Genomic DNA, 22,490 nt, shown 5'->3' on the forward strand with positions numbered 1-22,490 from the left:
AGAAATCTTAAATTAGGGGGCTTGAAGGGGATGGCTTAGAATTCAGTCCAAGTTATGACTGGCTAGTGGGGAGAGCTGCACTTTGGCTTGGCTACTCCAACAGTCACAAGGTAGGTTGGCAACACAAGACCTTGATGCTGACGGGTGGAAAGGGTCAGGGGTCTCCTGGTATAGTTTAAACAGAGCTTCAAAACCCCATTATCACAACTTCCTGGCAAATACCTCAGAGGAGGATTTTTCCATATTTGAGGCTTTCATTGGTGTTATTTGTTGTCTGTTGTAACAGAGGTGTTGCAGGGTAAGATGCCTTTTGTTACGTTGTGAATGATCCATCTGTAACACCGTTTACTGCAGGATGACATTTGCAAATAAAACCGTGTTTTCATCCTTTAAATTTTATTTTTAGACATTCTTCTTTTGGATTCAGGGCTGTGCCATACATTCCTGCCAAATTACAGGAACTAGAGCCATGGGTGCTCATTTTCATGGAGAAAACCGTGTATGTGTGTAAATAAAAAAAGGCCTCTGTTTTATGAAGGGATCAAAGGAGGGTTTGTATGTCAGAAAATCTCTCTACTTTTCCTACTTCTCCTACGTTTCCTCTCCTGCCTGGGCTAGCAGGAGCCAATGCCCCCGGCCAGCCCCGCGCCAGCCCTACCCGCTCCCGACCGCTTTTCCTGGAAAGCGGGGCATGATGGGGGGGTGGGCAGCGCAGGATCCCGCGGAAGCCTTGCTTTTCCCGAGCCCCTTTTATTTGGCTCTGCTCTGGGTCCTTCCCGGCCAGGCGGGGAGGAAACCGCCCGCCCCCCGCGGGGCCGCCAGGGGAACATCTGGGCGGCCGCGCCGCAAACATCTGGAGCGGCCGCGGCGCATCTCCCGGCGGCCGCAGCTGGAGGGTCCCGGCGCCGAGGGGCTGCCCGGGCCGGCAGCGGAACCCCAGGCAGGAGGGGGCGCGGGAAAGCGGAGGAAGGGGCTGTTGGGGCGGCACAGGTAAGGGCAGCTCGGCGCTCCGTGTCCCCGGCTGCGGGAAGGGCCAGGGGGAAGGCAGGACGGGCGGCGGCGGGGCAGGGCTGGGGGGTGTCGGCTATTCCCCGGTGAAAGGACAACTGCTCGATGTTTGCCTTAACTCGCTCCGCGGGGGGCACTCCCGAGGTAAAGAGCGCGGACGGGACTTTTCCATCAGCAATCGCTTTCGCGAGGGTTGCTGGTGTTAAAATGCGAGCGTGGCCCTTGCAGGCATCCGGAGTATTTTACCCCATGAGCAAGAGGTTTTGCAGCCGAGGTTCTGTATTGTTGAACAAAGGGGAGATGAAGTGTTCGGTTTAGTTTTAAGTTTCTTGCGTGATTTTTTTTCTCTCCCTTCCTCTTGGGTGTTTCAAATGGAGATGTACATCCAAACTTGAATTTCCAGGTAAAATCAAGAGAATTTAAATGTAACCATGGCTACTTATTGCACGAGAGAAACCCTAAGATTATCTTGGCCTCTTTATTCTATTTCAAAACAGAATAACACTCAGAAAAACACTTTCCATCCCCTCATATTTTCCATTTTGTTTCAATTTTCCAGCAATAAATCATATCCTACTCTCCTAATAACACTTAAGACTTGATATGGTATCAAAAAATAATCATCTTTTTGATAAGGGACTTTCTGAAGAGTTTAGGAACTGAAGTACTTAAGACCAAAGTTTAAACTTCAGTACTTGAAAATTACTATTCATTTACATATTTAGGACTTGTCATTTCTCCGGTATATATAACACTGTTTGCATCACCTTATATTGCTGTTTCTGTAGACCTCTTTAGATTATGGCATCTGTTGTACTGTAAGTCACTGTAGCTACTTTGTAAAAGGAATGTATTCAATATCCATTTTAGATGCAAATTTGTCATGAACTCTGGAGTTACCTTTCAGAATTTTGCTCAGATGTCTTTTGCTGCTTTTCAAGGTTGCCTATGATGCTTATGTGGCTTTTCCTGTATTTTTCTCTTTACAAATGGAGCTGGGCAAACCAAACAGATTTCTCTCAGTTGTGGAGAGTGTGGGTAGAACTAACTGCTGGAGAAGAAAACTCAAATGAACCTTGAGGAGTGGCTGGAATAATTATGCCTGTGTTTAGGGAAACTGCTGTTTACTCTTTTCTTGCACACAAATTCACCTGGAAAGATCATTTTAGTCAGTACTGCAAATGGCCAGTGCAGCAGCACAAAAATGGGCCCCTTGTTTTCAGTGTGAAGACATACATGAACCAAGATTTCTCAGTGTCAAAACTCCTGTCAGCTGACTCCTGCTCTATTTCTTAGGTGTGACCAAAGATGCCCATGCAACTTGAAGTTGGCAGTAGTAGTAATTTTGATCATCTTTTTTCAGCTCCTAAACTCAGGAATTACAAATAATTCAACACTGGTTTTGAAATATCTTAGTTTTAAGCGGGGTGCCACTCTACTGTGCCTGTCCAGTCCTATCATACAGCATGAGCCAGACCTTTGGTCGTGGCACTGCTTTTTGCTCCAGGAAGTAAAGAGAAGAGTTATGCCTCTTCCAATCCATTTGTACCTAAATTAGGCCTGCTACAACATTTTAGTGCTATCCAAGCAAAAATTCCTAAAACTTCTGCTCCATATGACCTTGCGCTTGAGACATTTCTAGGATACACGGTGTAGTGTCTGTAACATCAGTGGTTTTGGGAGGGCATACAACCCCTTGCTGCATCTGCTGGTCTGATTGAATTTCAAAGCTCTTACTCCATAGCATTTGTCTTGTTCCCTCTGTTAATTATGTTGTCGGAGGGGTTGCAGGAACTGAAGCTGCTGCTGCTATAGCCTTGCATCATGGAAGACTCCAGCTTCTGCTAGTGTTGTATTAGCAGGAGCTGATTCCAACTTAGTATGAGGTGATCCCATGAAAAGGAGCTATACCTGTTTCTCGGATGCATTTTGTTTCTTCTGGCTGGGCTAAGTCAGCCAGCCATTTCTCCCAGCTAGTATCAGTGTTACAGATTGCCTTGCCAATGCTTCCATTTATTCATTAGTGTTTCTCTTTTTATTTTTTTTTCCTGATCTACACAGCTTTCTGCTGTAGATAATGTGTTTCCCTCAACCTATATTTGGTAGAGGCAGTGCATTTGTTCACCCTTGGGCAGTAATGTCAGGCCCCCTGATCTTGACAGAAAAGGCTGCAGAAAAACTTCAGGGTGCGAAAGCAAGTTGGCCAAGGCAAAGCTTTAAGTGCAAATTGCACCTACTCTGTTGCATGGTTTTGTGGAAATTACTGACAAGAAAACTTTTAATATTTTTTTTTCTTCTTATCACAGCACAATTTTGCAAGCCCCAAGCACTCATATAATTTGTTAGAGCATCCAAATCCACGAGATTTAAACATTTATTTTCAGTCACTTTGTTTGCCCTGAGGCTCATACTACTTAACTGTACTCCACAGACAGACAGGTTGGTTGAAGGTTATGAATCAGTTAATGGAATAACTTCAGAAAGCAGAGATTCAGGAACAAGCGGCTGGATCTCAGCAGGAGGAGACAGCAAAATGCAGCACAGAGTCCCACTGCAAGAAATATTCAGGACACATATGCCCCTGGTTTCCAGTCTTCTCCCTTGCAGGGGACAGGAGAAGCGAAGTTCAGGTCTTTCAAGTGTCATCTTCTTGTTGCCCAAGTATGAGCTGTTAAGAGCGTCACATTGGCTAATGGAGCCTATTTGTAGTTTTTCAGTAAGAAAAATGAGTCCTTCCTATGAACAGCATCAAAGACTTATTAATGCTCTTTTGTTTGTTGAGATGAGCTCCCTTCCCGTTTTTGTTGACTTGAGACTGTCCTTAAGATGAAAGCTTGGTAATATGCACAGCACAGTCTGACACTTCTGCTTACCTTATTTTGTTAGTGTTTGGTGATTCTTTAAAACAAGAATCTTCTCTGTAATATTCCAGTTTCTCATTCAAAGGCTTTAGTCACTGCGATATCTGGTACATAATGAAGAGAAATCTTAATGCCTTTTCTCCACAGTCACTGGCACTTACATTAGGAGAACAACCCATGAAACCAAAGAATTATAAATTATATTGAGGTTGGCAAGCCTTGTCCTTTATTCCTGAAGACCTATCCTGCTCTAAGCACAGCGTTAATCACGTTTTTCTTTTATATCTGGCTTCCTTGCTGGTGAAAAACACCATTTAAGACCACTCAAACATTAAGTTTTCTCCATAGACTCCCCCTCTTTTTTTTGGGTGCCGTCTTCTTGTCTTCAAGAAGTATTTGGAAACATAAATAGCAATTGATTTGGAAACATAAATAGCAATTGCAGCAACTTCTTACAGTCTGTAAAGAGCTCTGTAGGTGTCAAATGTAGAATCTTTCACAGCCTAAGTGGTCATCAGGATTTATTACAAATATTTTCCATAGTCTAGTGGTCCTGTCAGCTTTGCTGTCTTATGCAATCATTCCACTGAAACCTCAGTTGTATTGTTAAAATGCTGTAGGAGGAGGTCTATAAAAGGGACGCCGACAGAAACCAAACCATGTTTTATTTCATTTCCTCTCCAGAGCAGGGCTTTGATGTCTAAGTCATCAGTTGATATATCAAACTTTTGCTCTCTTGACGTTTTCCGAGTCTAGGAAGCCTTTCCTCTACTAGGAAGCAGAGAACATATAAATGAACACAACTGGAATGACAAAGAGGAGCCAGGGATTACACCCTATAAAAGTAGGGTTTGTGGTGTATCCGTGGAGCAATCTTCCTAATGGCAGTGTGACCTGTGCTTTACCATGGAACCTCAGGAATATCTAGAGTTCTGCAGAGGTTGTTCATTGAAGTGACACCGACTGTTTTAAAGATGATAAGTGATCCTCCCTCACTACTCTGCCCTGGTGAGGCCACATCTGCAGTGCTGCGTCCAGTTCTGGGCTCTGCAGATTAAGAAAGACAAGGAACTACTGCAGAGGGTCCAGCAGAGGGCTACAGTGAAGATTAGTAGACTGAAACATCTTTCTTATGAGGAAAAGCTGAGGGAGTTGGGCCTGTATAGCCTGGAGAAGAGAGAACTGAAAAGTGATCCCATGAATATGTACAAATATCTTAAGGGCCAGTGTCAAGAGGATGAGGCCAGACTCTTTTCAGCGGTGCCCAGCAACAGGACAAGGGACAATGGACACAAAATGAAACACAGGAAGTTCCATCTGAATATGAGGAAAACTTCTTTACTGTGCAGGTGGCAGAGCACAGGAACAGGCTGCCCAAAGAGGTTGTGATGTCCCCTTCTCTGTAGGTATTCAAAACTTGTGTGGACACAATCCTGTGTAACATGCTCTAGGGGAACCTGCTTTAACAGGGGGCTTAGACTAGATGACCTCCAGAGGTCTCTTTCAACCCTAACCATTCTGTGATTTCATGATTTTGTGATTCTGTGACAAAAGGAATTGACTTTAGAAAGAGAGCAGGTATAGGAATTTAACCAGTTGGCACAATTTAGGTTAAAATCAGGAAGCACTAAGAGCTTCAGCAAAGCCCATTGCTCATTGGACTGGAAAGGGGAGACAGTCTCAGATGTTAGTGAAGAGCTCCCACAGCACTGCAGTGGAATGTCACAGCACGTCCTTCCTCATGATGTCTGTCCAGCAGTGCTCTGCCACTGCCACACACAATCAAAGACTAGTTCGAGTCTATTGGGTTGGGAGGAGCCCTGCATCAGTAGCACCTCACTTGGAGGACTGCAGTGGCCCTCTGTGGGGAAGGAAACTGCCCCTCTGAATGGGGGACAGGTGGAAGGTCACCCCACAGGAGGCACCCCACTGTGGGCAGGGAAATGACTGTGGTGGCTGAAGCCAAACGTACTCCCACAGGAGGTAGCACTCTCATACCTGCAATAGTTTACTCACATACCCATACTATTTTATCCTTTATTTCAGGCAGTGCTAGGAAATACCAGGGTTTATGGCCAATAAGGGAACTATGAAACTTTCATGGGAAAAAATGACTCTTTTATGTATCCCATGCAATTACAAGATTTATTTTTTGTATGTCTGTGTTTTTTGAACTTGTGGTGATCTGAATAAAAGACTCCAGTTTGGCAGTCCTGAAGACCAAAAATTTCATATCCACAGACTAGCAGCTGCTCACATATCAAGAGCCAATGGTAAGATTATTATGTAGTGGTTTTGTCCCTGGATAACCCCTAGAGATAGCCTGCTCAGCAATGGGAGCAGGAACAGGATGAGCAGATGCACAGAGAATGAGGAAGAAAGCCAGAAAACTGAGGGTCACAAGAGATGAAAAACACAGTGAGGAGCACTCAGAAGGCTGACAAGGACAAGTATCTGGGAAGGAAGAGTCTCTGACAGATGCAAGACACTGAAAAGAATAGAGTAGTTCAAGCTGTGGGCCCAAACTTGTCACTGTGAGAGATTGTACCTTGGAGTCCACCCTTTTTAAGGTCAGCAAATGGATTTCTGGTCATTACCTCTTTGGGATTTTTCGTTTTCATCCCTGTCTTCTAGGCCTGAAGATTCTATCAAGGGTTGAATTCTTCTCTTACAGGCTTCAGAGACATCTATTCGTGACATTTTTTTTTTGACTGAAAATCTTTATCTCCCACACTATTAAGCCAAAAATATCAAGGCTGTACTGTCATTTTTTAGCATTTCAAGAAGTCTTGTGTCCTGCTTTCATTACTATACACAATACTTTGTTCCACTTTAGTTCTAAAGGAGCTACAGGTGCCAGCTGAGTATTTCCTTAACACTAGAGCAGTGATCTCATCTGTAAACACGGGGCTGTAATTGCTGAAATGCTTTTAGTTATGGTATGAAATCAGTACTGCATTTAGTGAACAAAGGAGTTACAGCAGACAGTTTTTCAGATCCCCATGGCTGTCTGTGATGTTTACAATATAATGGCTGCAGGATAAAAGTCATTTATCTCTTGAATAGGTATTTAACTGCAAGTAGGAAACTTCGGTACTGAATTAAGCTTGTCTGTGATTTTCTTTTTCTTAGATGCATTTCAGCTTTGCTGGTTTCCATTTTTTGGTAGAAGCTGTATGATCACAGCTTGTGCACTGATTAGAAAATGCCTACAGATGTAGGCTCTTATCTGGGTGCATCATTCTCACTGATATCACAATGCATTCCTGTGGCTGATATGGATAAATAAACATTTCATATTACATATTATAAACTCCCAATCACTGTTTCCTAATCTAGCATATGGAAGAAAAAATTGCTAATGTTTAATCTTTGGGTTTAACTTTTGTTGTTAGATGGTTCTGTAGCAGAAATGAGAGCATTGCAGAAGAGTGAATTTGTGGCTTCATAACTTGTGTCATTTCTGGAAAAAGATCCACATTTCAGTTTGATAGTCCTGGGTAACATCCCCCAGGGCTTGATAGACACAGGAAATTGCCAGGCATACTCCTGTAGCAGGAAAATGTGCAGGGAAAGGAAGCTGCCTGCTGCAGGGCAAGTTCTGGATCAGCTTGTGTCCCCATGCCTTACAGGTTGTGCTGCCTAAACCCCTGGCTGTTCTTTAAAGGGAAAAGGGGATAAAAGGGAAATTAATCTAGTTCTTCCAGAAGCAATTGAGAAGCCTTCTGAGTAACCAGGTGGTATATCTAATTTCTCCATACCACTCGCAAGTCTTGCCTTAGTCTGCACAAGAGTGGTCTTAAGAGATCAGGAATCAAACTGGCAAATGTTATGAAACATCCCTCCCAAAAAAGTCAGAAGATGTTTAAATCAACCATCTAAGTCTATTTCTTGCCAGCCTTTCATGGTTCTGATAGTGTGAGGTAGTTTTCAGGCTAAAAAGGCAGCTCTTAATACCCACGAAAATGCACACCTTTTCTTGAATGCTCACGTGGAAACTGCCTTTGCTCATTCCCTTTTTGCCAGTGGAATCCCATGTTACCTTCTGACCTCAAGGAGTAGCCTGAACAGAGGGATGAATATGCCAGGTAAAAAAGCATTACAGCTACATTGGGAATTTGTACGCAATTGTCAGCAGCCTGTATTGGCTTGGCAAATTCGGGTGTAAAAACACTTTTGCAATACCATGCAGCTTTCAAATCACTGGGAAAGCCTGAATCATGCAGAGCTGTCTGTGATTATTGCAAGAAAAACTATGCTTGGAGTTCTCACACACGAAAAAAACCCATCTCACATTCACAGGTAGCTGTAAAATATTCTTGCTCTTTATTCCAATCAGCTGCAGAAACATTGACTAGTACTTAAAATTTATAAACTACCTCAACAATTGAGTTTATTACCATAATTGTGCCTAATTACTATTTCTGCAGTTTCCCTGTGACCACGGGCCCCTAAGCAGAGGTTCCAGGAAGGGGTCCTGGGTGAGGCTGGTTGGGGCAATTCAAGCCCTTGATCTCTGACAGCAGCCTCCTTTCCTGGCATGCCCCACACTCTCCTGAGAGCAGGGTTTCAAGGGGTACTTTCTGTGAAAAGCCTGAATCAGGCTGGAACAAATGCCTTGTCTGGTTCCTGGGCATGCTCCCTGGAGTTGCAGCCCTGCTGGTTGGCAGAGGGGGAGCTTCCCCCAGCTAGACTCCAAAGTTTGCTTTGCCAGAGTCCAAACTTTGCTGATGCCCTGGCTGCTGCGACCCCATGGCCGCTTGTTGGTAGTGATGGAAGGGTCCTGAGTGGTGAGACTTGAGGGTGGAGACAGGAGAAGCCTGCAGGGATCCTGGGGGTTCACACAGCAGATAACAGTGATGATTTCATCAGCAGTGGTCAAGGAGTCTGTGTACTTTGGCTGGAAAGCCAAACCCTGTCATCCAATGTGGGGGTTGTGGCTGGGTGATACCAGCTGCCTACATGCCTTTTGTAGGCATCAGTACCCTTGGCTTTGACTGGCAGGGTTAGGAACAGGATTTGGACAGGGCTGAGGTTGGGGAAGCAGGTCACCAGCTGCAGGGGTGCATGTGACACCTAGTATGCCTGAGTGGCTTTGGGGCCAAGCCTCATGGCACCCAGCTGTGGGGCAACCTCGGGAATTTTTTTGGTCTCTCAATGTCCTCCTCTCCTTTCACCTCCCATTGCACCTCTACCTCCCACCTCCCAGATTAACCTCCTGATCCCACAGTGATACTTCTGCTGAGGTGTTTCTGCTTAACCTCACCATGTTCTCAGTGTCATACTAAGCCTCCAAATCATGCAATATCCCCCAGCTTACTTGCAGGCAAAACTCAGTCACATCAAAACTGGGTGGTGGTAGGTGACTTCTAGACTCACCAAAATAAACTCTTGGGCCTGAAAAGAGAAAATTCATGAATTGGGAAATATAATTGATTTGAGGCAACCTCGGTCATTAAGTTTTCAAGTTTATTAAGGATTTAAAGTGTAAGTTGTATAGCTCCTTTCTGAAACCAACTGTGTTGAGATGCAGCGTTCCAAAGGTCTGACGCAACAGCTGGCTGGCAGATCTGATGTGTGTCCTTCTAGAGAAATCCTACAAATAACCCCCAACATCTTTCAACGAACTCAAACTGAAGTTTACAGTTTCTAAAGCTAATGATATGTGATTGTATGGCTTATAGCAAAAATCAACATTTCTGGTTCTGTTTTGTTTATATTGGATGTGCAGCAACAGTAGTTGCTGTATCAACCTGTTCCTTTTCATCTTTTCCCTTATTTTGAAAGGCAAAAAATAGTTTAAAAAGAGTATCTTGATCATTTACCCAGATTTAGTGCAGGAAAATCCTCCATTGATTAAAGCTCTAGGTAACCCAGGTGTGAATTTACAGATTGAGAATTACTTTTGAAGTTTTGTATACCATGTACTACGAATGACATCAACACACTATTTTTCATTTCACTCTTACTGCAGCTGTACTCTCCTAGAGGGAAGCTTTTCGTAGGTTTAATTTACATTTTTAATCCAGTATCTTGCTTTGATATGGGGTACAGGGTAAATTGTTCCATTCAGAGTGCTCTGTACCTGTGGTGAATAATAAAATCTCTAATGAATAAAATCTTTCTAATGAATGGTGTTTGGTGAAATCAGACATATAGTGAGGAAAGGCCACTCTCCACTCCTCCCCTCTTCCTTTCATTCAAAGAAGAGAAAAAAACAATGTGTCTGAAAAGACAGCAATGCCTTTCAGCACATTTTAAAAGAACCAGAAATTAAGATTTGAAAAGCAAAAGAAGTACTTTAAAGGTTAAAGCAAAGTTTAGGCCCCTATCTAAAACTGTTAGTACTGCCCTTTATGGAGGCAAACAATGGTGCAGTGAGTACTGGCAGTGATGTGTGAGCTGGTCAGACTCTTCGAACTAGAGATGTCCCAAAATGAAGTACCTCTTCTGGGGCTGGGTCTAACCTATGGGTCTGAGCCCCCAACCTCACCACTGAGAGCCCAACTCTGCTGTAGGCTGCTACAGAGTGAGCAGTGCTTTCCCCAGATGCAAATAAAACACACAGGTCTCAACTCAGAGGAACTTTAAGAGTGGTAGGGGAGGCAGAGGAGGCAGAGAAAGGCTCTGCTGACCCTTGGCTGCCACCTCCTTCTCCTGCCCTGCCCAGCCCTCCCTGGGCTGGGATCAGAGATGCTCAGCTCACAAGCAGGATGATTTGGCACCACAAACGTGCTCAACCCCAGGGGGGTTCAGAGCTTAATTCAGCATTTTGTGTGTGGAGATGGGGGTGGTCACCATCACCCTGGCTCCTGGGGTCCTGTGCTGAGAGCTGCCTACTGGGTCTGCCGCCACTTGCTCCTCCTCATGGCCTCTGCTGCTCTGACCTGAGGGGTTGGCTGGATGCCCAGTGAGCCAAAATCCCCCACAGCAGCTCTGGGCATGGCATCTTTGCTTTTCTTCTTGATAGGAGACAAGTGACATGCTGAATCCCTTCCCCATACAGCAGGAATCCCAAATGGGAGTCCTTTATGTTTCATTCCTAAACACATTCCTCTTGCCCCCTTTGGCTGCCCCACAACTGGCAGGTGCTGCTTTCCTGAGCTCAGGGCACGCTCTCCTTCCAGGCTTCCATGCACAGATGCCAACACTGGAAATATCCATGAGGCAACCAGTATCACGGTTCTCTTTACGTGTACTTGTCCAGTGCTTCCCTAGAAATCAGATAAGCAGAGTTTTATCCAGGGAAAATTTTAAAGCTCACCTCTCTCCCTCTGAAGCCCTTACAGTGGGAGAGATCAGCTCTGGAAGAGGGACAGTCAGGGGGCACAGGACCCTCTTCAGCATTCCTGTTTAAATCACAGCCTGTCTCATGCTATCCTTGTTTTTTTTTCTTCTCCTTTGTGGCTATATAGGTCACCTCTCCTCATGCAGCTCAAATAGTCTTATGGCAGCTCCAGGACCTGGACATGTGGAAAAGTTTCTCTTCCTAAAGAAATGAAAATAAAATTAATGCTTTCAGTGGAATTTAGCCTCCAGAAATAGGGGAGGGCTCATGCTACGTGACTAGACAGCATTACGTGAACCAGATGCAAGTACTCTGTGGCCCACAAGCCACAGTTTAAAACTTCTTATGCAGAGCTGACCATAGGAAATACTTACGAAAAAGAAAAATATACCAGAGCCTCCATGTTCCATTCTTAACCAGATGTCTCCAGTGCAGTGTGGCATTTAAATTTTTAGGTCAGCAACAGTAATAACAGGAAGTACAGACAGGCAATCCTTCTAAAGTGGTTGTTCTTGATTGTTACCCATGCAAAGATTTAGTGTGCCTTCGGGCCATGATGCACAACAACATATTTTATAATAACTTAAAGAAAAATTGTCATTTAATGTTAGAAGAATCATTTTAATTTTAATTAATAAATTATTTTAATAATTTTAATTAAGAAATTATTTGTTCAACTATCCTAAAAGTTGGGATGAGGACCAGAATCACTAGGTTTTATTAATGGCACTTCTTTTAAAGCACTATATAATCCTGACCAACTAATAACCTTACCATTCAGTGCACTTTATGTACTCAATAATATGTATTCAGTTGTGGGTACATAATTTGCCTATCAAATATTAATAATTACTTGATGTTTGTAAATCAAAACGAGACAACTAGATTGAAATACAAAATACCATTTACTAGTTAATAGATACCAATCAGAAGTGTATACAATTCATTTTTCCTTCAGTCAGGTATTGTCTTGGTTTCCCTTTGTGGAGGAAAAAAATATAAAACCCTCTTGAAGGATGAAAGAACCAAATAGTGAATATTTGTGTTCTCTCCTTCGCTAGTACAACTTCAACAGCAAGACATGGTGTGCTATGGCTTTTTCTACCCTTAACTTGCCAACTGCCAGCGCTGCATTTCAGGTCAGCTGCTCTGCAGTTGGGTCTCTGACTCTTGTTCTGCAAAGCTATGAAACTGGGGAGACTGGCTGGCTGAGTGTTTTGAACAGCCAGGGAAGATAAGTACACACATTTATTTTTAAATAAAGTGTGAATACTTCATTCAGTGACACTTTTTTGATCTACGCAAGGAGATACTTTAAAATTATAACCCACGGAATTCTCCCACTATTCCCATAATTGGTGTGCATTTGTTCCTCCTTCAGGTGTTGCCTAGCAGAAAACCATGGGCAATTTCAAAGGGCATGCCCTCCCTGGAAGCTTTTTTCTTCTTTTTGGTTTATGGTGGTCCGTGAAGTATCCACTGAAGTACGCCTGTCGAAAAAACAAGAACGCTTGCTACCTTGGCTCCAGGGCAGGATTTCAGCGCCTGGAGTTTGTTGAGGGGATCATCAAAGCTGTCTTTGCCCTCATTGGTAAGTAAGGAGGACTCAAGGCAGACAACAAAGAAGTTGTGCTTTTTAACACTTTTTTCTTTAAATTTTGTTCTCTGATAAAACAGATCTCATTGCGTTTTGGTATTTTGTCCTTTAACCACTGCAGAGTGGTGGGGCTGCTGCTATTAATAACACAATTATGTCTTTAACATAGTTTCCATCCCTGGTGCTCTTATGGAGCTTCTTTGAGGCCTCCTGACTGCTGCACAGGTGGTCCATCTCAGTGTTCATATCCTGTTCACTACTTCAGGGAGGGAGATGAGATATTTAGGCAAGGGGCTCTCACATGCAGACTGGGAGCACCAGACTGTGAGGGCGTGGCTTTTCTATTTTGAATCCAGTCATCTCAGATGGTGACTCAGTGTCCAATGAGTTATTGATAAATTATGTAAATTATGCAGATGATTTTTCATTAATGTCATTCAAAAGTGAAAACATTCGCAAAGAAAGACTGACCTCCAGATTTTATTGCTGCAGGAGTGTGGCAATGAGGTGTGGTGTGTGTGGGGGAGAGCTGTTTCTCCTTCTGTTTTGTCCAGGCCTGGGTACAAACCCACAGGGATGGTTGTAAGAGCTGTGCAGCCGACTGGAAGTGCCTAGTTCTTCTTCACATTCCAGCAGGCTGTATGTTAAAAATTTACTTTTAGAGAGTAAGTAAGTTAAACAACAGGGGACCTGGGGAGCTCAGCACCTGTGGCTGTCAAGTTGAAAAATATATTTAAGTATTTTTAGACTTTTATATTCTATTTATTTACTCTTCTTTAGATGCTTAGAGTTGCCTGGTGTCTAATCAAGGTGCAGGCTGTGACAAAATCTTGTTCTTGCTTTTCCTTCTCCTCTGGGAGTTGAATCAGTTAAGATACATAAGCGCTGAAGGGATGTTGTGTCTACAGTATAAATTTTGATTTGCCTTAAAAAATGATTAAAAAATCTGAATACTAGCATTCATTTTGAGGTGGGAGTGTGGACATCTTTTCTACAAATCTCCCAGTCTGTGTCTAGAGGTAGTTGGGCAGCTAAAACATTCATCTATTGGTTTTATTTTCTCTCTGAAACAAAAAGCTATTAATTTAACATATGGTAATTTCACCTCTAATAAAAAATGTGGACAAGAACACTTGGCAAAGATAAACAGTAAAGGCAGCAGAGGGAGTAAAACCTGCTGTTGCCATGTTAGGAAAACTTGAAATAAAGGTGGAAATACACTGCATTTGCTCTGCAGCATATCTGCCTATACAGCAGGATGCTGGCCCATGCTTTATAAACAACATAACTAGCTTTAATGTTTTAAAAACATAACAAATTTTAAATCCTTTGTAAACTTCGTGGATCATAGAAAGGATCTAAAAGCAGCTTTCCACTTGCTGGAGTACTGCAGCTGGTTAGCAAAACACCAAGGGGCCGAGGTAAGGGAGAGAGAGAGTGAAGCAGTGACTCAAATATTAACTCAGTGTACATTATCATGGGACCTTTAATAACCGTGCATGGTGGAGGGTTTTCCCTTTATGACTTTAGAGGAAAAATCCCTTTTGAATTAAGTGTCTGAATTCTGTCATCCTGCATGTGGCAGGGCACTGATATGGTAATCTTCCTTTTAGAGACTTTAGCATGTGTTATATTTGAACCACTGGGAAAGAGCTGAAAAATTCAGCTAGAGGACCTCTACAATAGCAATTGTTTAAAAGAAGAAAAAGCAGCACAGAATAGTTGTTTTCATTTTCACTGCTGGAAACTGCAAGATGCAAATAGTTCCACCAGGAGCAGAGCTGAAGTCTGGTTTCCTCTGACTTTCTCCCCTCCAGATTATGTGATGCTTAATATATTGTTGAGCTCGCTCTGTTGTTTTTCCTTTAGCAAAGCAGCTTATTTCATCTCTCCTCCATCCACTGCCTATTTTCTTGAAAATTAATATAAAATTAGTATCTTTGATGCCTCTGTGCATTTTCACCTGAATTGGGACAACATGTTAAAATTTTATTGGGAATGGCTGAACTGGGCAGAAGGGAGCAAAACATAGCAATCACCCAGAACAACCAGACTAACCCCAAAATTTAGTGGCATTATGCTGTATGAGGATACATTGTTTGTATAAAGACTTATCATCAGTCTATATCTTAAGCACCAGCACAAATGGTTGTATTTCTCATTTCATGCACAGGAATGGTGGCTGAACAGTTTGTTCCTGATGGACCTCATCTGAAGTTGTATAACTATGAGAAAAAGCACTGGGATCACTTGATGAACTGGCAACATGCCACCATGTACCTCTTCTATGGCATTTCGGGGTTGGTTGACATCGTGGCACATGGGACCAATGCGCTGCCAGCAGCCATGGACAGGATGATGCTTTCCTTAGCAGTCTTTATTGAAGGTCAGTTTACCTCTCCCTGCAGAGATGGGCATGAATCTTGTGGGTGGGTATTGCTCTTTGGTCTGGGAATCTCAAACCCACCTTAGAGAATAAGCCTACAGGAGCTGGGTGTATAACTCCCTGAAACACTTAAAAGAGATCAAAATAGGGCAGTCTTGGCTCTCCTTAGACTGCTGAGGGTTTGTCTGCACTGCAGCCCAGATCATGATCACACACTGTAAAGGTGTATCTGTGCTTTCCTAACTGGCTCAGACAGTAACAGAAATGTTATGAAAATAGCAGTACAAGCGTGTTTCAGGTAAGTGCTCAATAGCTCAGGCACGTGCTTCAGTGTGTGTACTGGCATGGTGCACAACTTGTTAGCTAAAGCAATGTGAGTGAAGGTGATACTGGCATAAAAGAGATGCCAAAGTTTCACTGCTTTCTAAAAGCAAATGCAGGGAGATTACAAGGGAAGAAAAGATCTTAAACTGATCACAATTTATTCCAGGTTTTCTCTTCTGCTACCATCTTCACGGAAGAGCCATGCTGGATGTTCATGTTCATCAGTTACTGCTATTTGCTATCTTTGGAGCTGCTGCCTGCATATTTTTGGAAGTTTTCTTCCGTGGCAGTATTGTGCTGGAAATGCTCCGTACAAGCCTCTGCATATTACAAGGCAGCTGGTTCTGGCAGGTAGGTCACTTTTCTGCCTTAGGAATTTCTTCCTCACCAAAATTAGTCATTTAACCCTTTGCAGATGTTTCACAGGTAATATATATGCCTTTTAAACACAGACCTCAAAAGACTTATAACACAATGCAGTCTTAATGTTCCTTTAAAGAGATAAAAGTATTTCTCATATCCATTTTACAGAAGAAGAAGAAGCCCTTTTACTTCTAGTGCCTTTTATTTGAATCAATAAAAAAGCTAAAGTGATTTTCTTGAGCACTCCCTTACTACGGTCATTAACATGATGTAGTTATCTCTGATCCCTTTAACATCCTGTTCCAGATTGGCCAGCCAAATGGCAGTGATTTTAGAGCATGGAAATACATGCTGTTCTTTACAAAGAGAGTCTCCACTGTCAGCTGCTGGAGCAGTGAGTAGATGCCCAGGAGTACCAAACAGGTGGGGCAAAGGCCTCCTTGATGTTGCCTGGCTCAAAAGGTACTTAAGCTATCGACCCATGTTAAGACATTGGGGGATAGAAAGCCTCCTGTTTTTCTGGTGCTCTGGGAACTGAGCAGAAAAAATAACAGCCAAAACTTTGATATTTCAAGGATGTGGCTCCTGAAAGGACTCTTCAAAATGTAGCTTCCATGCCCTCCCTTCCTTGTGATTCTATTCAATTAAAACATATCGACCCTTTCTTTGCTATAAGAACAAGAGAGAGATTCAATGAATTTCTGAGACAATTTTTTCTTGTAACAATGTTCTTGTAACAAAGAAATAAGAGCACTAGTGATGATGTGTGTTTCATCTTATAGTGGAGAACTGAGGTCACTCCAACAGTTTTTCTTTCCAGCATGTCTAGACTGGCTTCCCTTTTTTATATGCTGGCCAGACATGATGAATAAAAACGTTTGCTGTTCCTTAGGAGAAATGGACATTCAGCACCAAATCAAATATTTAAATGCTTGCTCTGGCAAGAAGACAGATCTTTGAGTAGGTTGTATTTTTCTATAAGTGAACTCAAGAATGTAGTGCTGCAGCACTTGCTGTTTTATTTCTTGTTTGTAAACTTTTCTTTGGCGATTTAAGAAGTTTTGCATAAGAGGAATAGATGCAACCATTTATTCTTTGTTGTCTGCCTAGTCTAATTTTAGAACAGATTATTTCTTTAGCCCTAGAGACAATGGAGGTTTTGTTTCAAAGTAAAAAAACTGAAGAACTAAAAATACAAGAGATTTAAGTGTGGCTTTTTTCACACCCACATCAGACTTCAACCATCTGTGTGACTGAAAACCACACACTGGCTGCAGCATGGGATATTTGTAAAAGGTAAAGGGACTTTCTTTCTGCATCATCAACACCCTCATTCATTGAATTCTCTTCATGGAAATGCAAAATCCACTCCCCTCCTCCTTCCTCTCCTCCTCCCAGCTTCTAAATTCTCAACTAAACTGCTGAGTGATGACTTTGAAGAGTATTAGGCAGTACAGAGGACTGGTGCTTGTGCTGCAGACCACTGTGTAACCATAGAATTAATAGTTTCCCCATCTTATTCATGAATCGGAATTTGATCTTTCCCAGCTCTGAATGAAAAAATCAGCTATGTATTTCACACAGAAATACAAGAACTTATAGTCTTGCATGAGGAAGCTCCATTTTTATGTAATTTCAAACCTGACTTTTTCCCTGGATAGCCCAGAAGGAATAGACTTGTGGCTCGCCTTTATTTATTCGTTCATTATTCATCTTCTCGACCACATAACACATTCCCAGATACTGTTGGGAAGAACTGAATCAGTGCAAGTGGCTGGGCAGGTTTTCTGGTTAGTGAGGTGCTTGCAGTTCAGAGCACACATAGCTGAGCACCAGCCCCTCTCCTTACAGTACATAATTGTGATTTCTGCAGGGGTGGGTCGTTGGGCAGGGTCCTTAATTTTCTGGGCAAGAGCAGTGGGTCTCTGGGACTGGCTCTGCATCTTCAAAGGCATTTCTGCACAGAACTGTGTAAAGTGATCCATTGCATCTGAGAGTGACTGAGAGTGATTAAACAACTGTTTTTAATAATAAACACAGAAATAAGCAGCACTATAAGAAAATTAAATATCTGCCTTGTGATGGGTAGCATAAAGCATGATATATGGCATAGGATACACATCAAATCACATGTGCTAAATATCTTTTATTTTATTACAGATTGGCTTTGTGCTTTATCCTCCAAATGGGAGCCCAGAGTGGAATCAGACAGATCATACTAATATGATGTTCTTGACCATGTGCTATTGCTGGCATTATGCCTTTGCTTTTCTTATACTTGCAGTGAATTACACAATTGTCAGCTGGTAAGTTACTTGAAACACTAAAACTTTGGTGACCTGTCTATTTAGTCTAGCAGGAGCTTTATTTTAGAAAAGTTTTACTGACAAATCAAAAGGTTTCTATACAGAAATTAATTGTCTTGCAAGATAAAATAAAAATAGATATTACTAATCAATGAAAACCACATGAATCATTGCTTCAGAAGAAAGGAGGAAAACATTCCTATGCTCTGACAGCATAATACTTCTCACATAAAATAAGCTCTAACAGTCTTTCACATTTGTAAGTGCTTGTAAAGTTAGAAGTAGGAGAGACTTCTTTTTCCTGCAGCATCTTTTCTCTCGATGCTCATCTCTACTAATTTCAAATGGCTTAGTCAGCAGGCTTCATGACTTAACTTTGAAGATTATTATATATGATTCCTTGCTAAAAATTTCCTGTGATCAGACCTGATTTCTTTTCACTAGCCAGTTTCAACCCCTAATGTCTAAAGTTAGCCCTTTTCCTTGCCACCCAACTGCAGTGTTAATTTGGCTGTAAAAATGAGCCTGATTCTGCCATGAGGTCATCAGAAAGTGGGATCACCTTCTGCCCACAGGACCTTACCAAGCCTTTGCCTGCACTGTCCTAAACGTGCTTCTCACCCCTTACTTTTACCCTTACCATCCTAATAACCCTGTTTAGTCATGCTTTGGCCATATGTAGGTCTTGCAGAGTTGCTTTGCACTGAGGTGCCAGTTCTTTTTGGATCTCAGTCCGAAAGGCACTGACAGTCAAGGCTGGGTGACTGGTTTGCTGTGTAAAGAATGGCAGTTGTTGAGAAAGTGGCAGCAATCCTACATCCCTTCTGATGCTGGGAACAGTGGCTGCTGCAGCACCAGATGAGGCCTCAGATGAGATTGGTCACGCTGAGCAGAGTTCCCCTCCAGGGGTAGGTTGGCCAGACTCACTCTTTCTCACAGCTTTATAGTACTCTGCCGAGTGAACACAGATACTGGTCTTGTGCCTGCACAGCACTGAACTTTCTAGATGGTACACTGAGGTTTGCTTAAGGTGCTCTTAGGTGCATAGGAACAAGCTCTTACCAGCAGTACAGTCAGGTGGTATCATTAAAGACAATACTTACTAATCATAGAATGAGTTGGAAGGGACCTTAAAGATCATGTAGTTCAAACTCCCCTGCCATGGGCAGGAACACCTTGCACTAGACCAGGTTTCTCAAAGCCCAATCCAACCTGGCCTTGAATGCCATGTAAATGCTTGCATTGTACAGTAGTCACTTGCACCAGCATAAAGGTATCTACAACCAAGGCCTATGGTTAAATTCTGCCTGGATTCTGCTTGAAGTCACTGTTTCCTCTTTAGGATGTCTTCCACCCTGGACCACTACAAGTCTTTATAAATTAATCATCCTAACTCGCTAATGAGATGCAAGCGTCAAACACGTTTTTGTCACGTAAAAATGGTCAGATGAGCCTTTGTGTTATTATTGACAACTTTTTTTTGTTGTTGTTTCCAGGGCAGTTCGTTCAAAGGTTAAACGGTCCCAATCCATGGAAATGGGTTTACTGAAAACATGTGAACGAGATCATGAGTCAGAAGATGAAATTTAGTATGAATATGGCTTGACTACCTTACCTGCTCAACTATTAGGCTGATAACCTCGTTTTTACATTTTTTTGCCATCTTATTCATTCATTACTACAACTTGCTATGCAATTATCATTCCCCTATGATGTCTACATCTACACAGTTACACCTTTGTTTTTGGAGGGTAAACTTGGTATCAATTTGCAGTGGTTGCACTAGTACCTTGCTTATTACATGCTTCAAAGAAAATCCAACTAATATTAGACTGACTTGGAGTGTATGAGGTGGCACAATGAAGTCTGCATGTTGCCTTATTAAAAGCTAAGCAAAATGTTTTTCAGTCGCCACTGAACATACTTTTAAGTTTCCATAATTAGGGTGTTCAAATATGCATGTTTATTGCCCTGCAAGTAACTGTGCATAAATAACTTGTGCAGGACAAGATAAAACCCCCAGAATCTTCCATTTGCCTTATGTCTCTGCTTGGGGTTTTATGTTAAACAGAAAGAACTTCTCACTGCGAACCCATTCACGGTTCCTTGAAGAATGTGTAGTGTGTTCACTCCTACAGAGACACTACCAAGATCAGTAGGAGGACCAAAGAGGTCTGTGATGATCAAAAGCCACTGCAGTTGTTCATTCTTATGCCTAGGCAGTCCTGTCTTTTTGCTATCATTTGACTTTGTAAGGCAGTGGAAGTGACTCTGTCTTCCCTTGGCTTCTGGAGGAACTTCTTTTTTTTCCAGAAAGGCTGAGAGATGTTCAGTCAGGCAGCAGCTGAAGGAAACTTTCTTTCCCAAAGTTATTTCCTTTCTTTTGGTGAAGTGGTTTTCTGCAGGATTCAGAGCAGACATGTGACCCAGAACCTGGGTCAGGAGTGGATAATGCTGATCTGTGGGCAGGATAAGATGGTTTTGCATCCTTTTCCCTGTGTCACCCCTGCAGTCACCAGGCAGTCTGCACGGTGCTGCACAGTGAGCTGAGGGGGAAGGGGAGGCAGATGTTCCTTTCACAGAAGCTTCATGCCCAACTATCCACAGCAGCAAGTGAATTAAAAAATAATACTAGTTTTAATTGCATTAATTTTCTCCATTAAAACTGAGTCTCGACCTAGTGAAAAGCAGGGTGTTCTTCCCAGCGCCCCATGTCGCTTGGAATGCACTCCAATTTCAAGAAAAGAGAAATAACTGGCACGTGGTAAAAGACATCAGAAAATGATGTCCAAAAGCACACTGCCCCTAAGGGGCACACTTTCAAAGCATCACTCTGACTCTAAATATGTCTTTTGAATGACTGGCATGGGCAACTTGTGGCACAGCTCTGTTTTCCTGAGGACTGACGTGGGAAGCATGCTGGTGGCCATTTTACATAGCCATCAGCAGTAAGGTGGCCATGGTAAGGTGGCCGTGCCAGAAAACAGCCTCTCCCCTTCACAACTCCTTCTAAAAAATTTTATTTTGTGATTTTTTTCAGACACATGCTAGTGCAGGACAACAAATTCTGTTCAAATAGTGCCAGTTTGTCAGGTTTGGTGCTACAAATGGGTGTTTCTTCTGTTACTCAAATATTTCCACATGCTCTTAAGGGAATGCAGAGCTGGACTGTGGTAGAATGAGAGTTGTAGGATCTGGTCCCTCCGCTTTGTTGAGTTTTTCTCTTCTCTTTGCATTAGAGAAGGTGGCATTGAATTATTAACTTGAAGAAATGCAAGGGAAAACAGATACTGAAGTCTCAAAGAAGCAGTAGGCTCCTGAATTTAATTTATAATACTTAGAGTACACGCAGAGTGAGTGTCATAGTGGGGTTTTGTGCCTGATGTATTTATGGTGCCACAAAGGAAAGAAACACCCTATTTCAGGGTGAGTTTTTGCTACATAGGACACCCGACCCATTCTTCTCAATCCATGTTCGAAAGAGACTCCCAGGAACAGTGTGGGAGCTATTACAATGAAAAAGGTACAGCCTCCATCATTTCATTAGCAACAGATATTGTTTGAGTCGAATGAGGGGAGGGAAGTTTAACAAGTTTACAAACACCACTCAGAAAAAGGTAGCTGCTCTCAAGAAAATTTAAATTATTTTTGAATATTAGAGCCTTTGAAAAACTATATGGTAGTTTTTAGTAGACAAGATGCACCTGTAATTTTATTTAAATAAAGTTGATTTATTCATGTAAGATGTTTGTCATGTTTTCAGGGGAAAAATATAACCATTTATGGCACAGGATGGGGTGGGATATACAGGTTACTCTCTTAACCCACCCAGACATTTGAACAAGTTTCACCTGAATTCAAGAAAGGTCAATACTGCCTTGTCATTAGAAACTGTGATATTTGTTCTGTATTCTGTAAATAAATACTTTTTTCCTTGTAACTAAACATAGCTTGAACTAAGAGCAAATATGACAGCAAGGAATTTAAATCCTACAGGTTCATCATCCTTAAAACTGAGGCATCAGAAAACTTCAGTGTATCTGGTACCTTAATGCCCTCCTGCTACATGTTTCAGTTCTTCTGAACTACAGCAGTTGGAGTGGGAGTTACTGGTACAAAAATTGGTGGAAGAAAACAGAAGAGTTTTTTATCCAAAAAGCCCTTTAGCACATACAGTAGTTGAAGCAAGCCTGACTCCCAAGGACTGTGCAACAACAGCATATCTGTTAAAAGGGAGAAAGACAACTGGAAAACTGCTGGAAAATTTTTCCTTGTAATCTATTCTAGGTACAATATGTGCCTGCTCAAAATATGTGGGAGTAAAAAGCCTAATATTTGTCAAGTAAGTCATAACTTG

General features: G+C 42.3%; 1 protein-coding gene across 2 annotated transcripts; it reads left to right on the forward strand.

Moving 5' to 3' along the window:
* Positions 1-879: 879 nt before the first annotated feature.
* On the forward strand, positions 880-21,876 carry TMEM45A (transmembrane protein 45A). Of its 2 annotated transcripts, none has more exons than XM_051781072.1 (6): positions 880-990; positions 12,539-12,748; positions 14,928-15,140; positions 15,631-15,815; positions 17,988-18,133; positions 19,630-21,876. In XM_051781072.1, exons 2-6 carry the CDS (start codon positions 12,559-12,561, stop codon positions 19,721-19,723), a joined length of 828 nt encoding a protein of 275 aa, XP_051637032.1. In that variant the 5' UTR covers positions 880-990; positions 12,539-12,558; the 3' UTR covers positions 19,724-21,876. The 2 variants fall into 2 exon arrangements, with proteins under 2 accessions (XP_051637032.1, XP_051637033.1); XM_051781073.1 differs by lacking the exon at positions 19,630-21,876 and adding an exon at positions 17,062-17,123 and having other exon boundaries at positions 17,988-18,071.
* Positions 21,877-22,490: the final 614 nt, after the last annotated feature.

The sequence above is a fragment of the Manacus candei genome, unplaced genomic scaffold (assembly GCF_025592945.1).
Source record: "Manacus candei isolate 608988 ecotype Guabito, Panama unplaced genomic scaffold, ASM2559294v1 h1tg000014l, whole genome shotgun sequence".
In the NCBI taxonomy this organism is placed as follows: Eukaryota; Metazoa; Chordata; class Aves; order Passeriformes; family Pipridae; genus Manacus; species Manacus candei.

Bases quoted from the DNA above. Each gene is read 5' to 3' on its own strand.
- TMEM45A (XM_051781072.1), top strand. From the start codon at position 12,559: ATGGGCAATTTCAAAGGGCATGCCCTCCCTGGAAGCTTTTTTCTTCTT. The intron at 12,749-14,927 runs GTAAGTAAGGAG...TTTCATGCACAG, and splicing joins AGCTGTCTTTGCCCTCATTG to GAATGGTGGCTGAACAGTTT. The intron at 18,134-19,629 runs GTAAGTTACTTG...TGTTGTTTCCAG, and splicing joins AATTACACAATTGTCAGCTG to GGCAGTTCGTTCAAAGGTTA.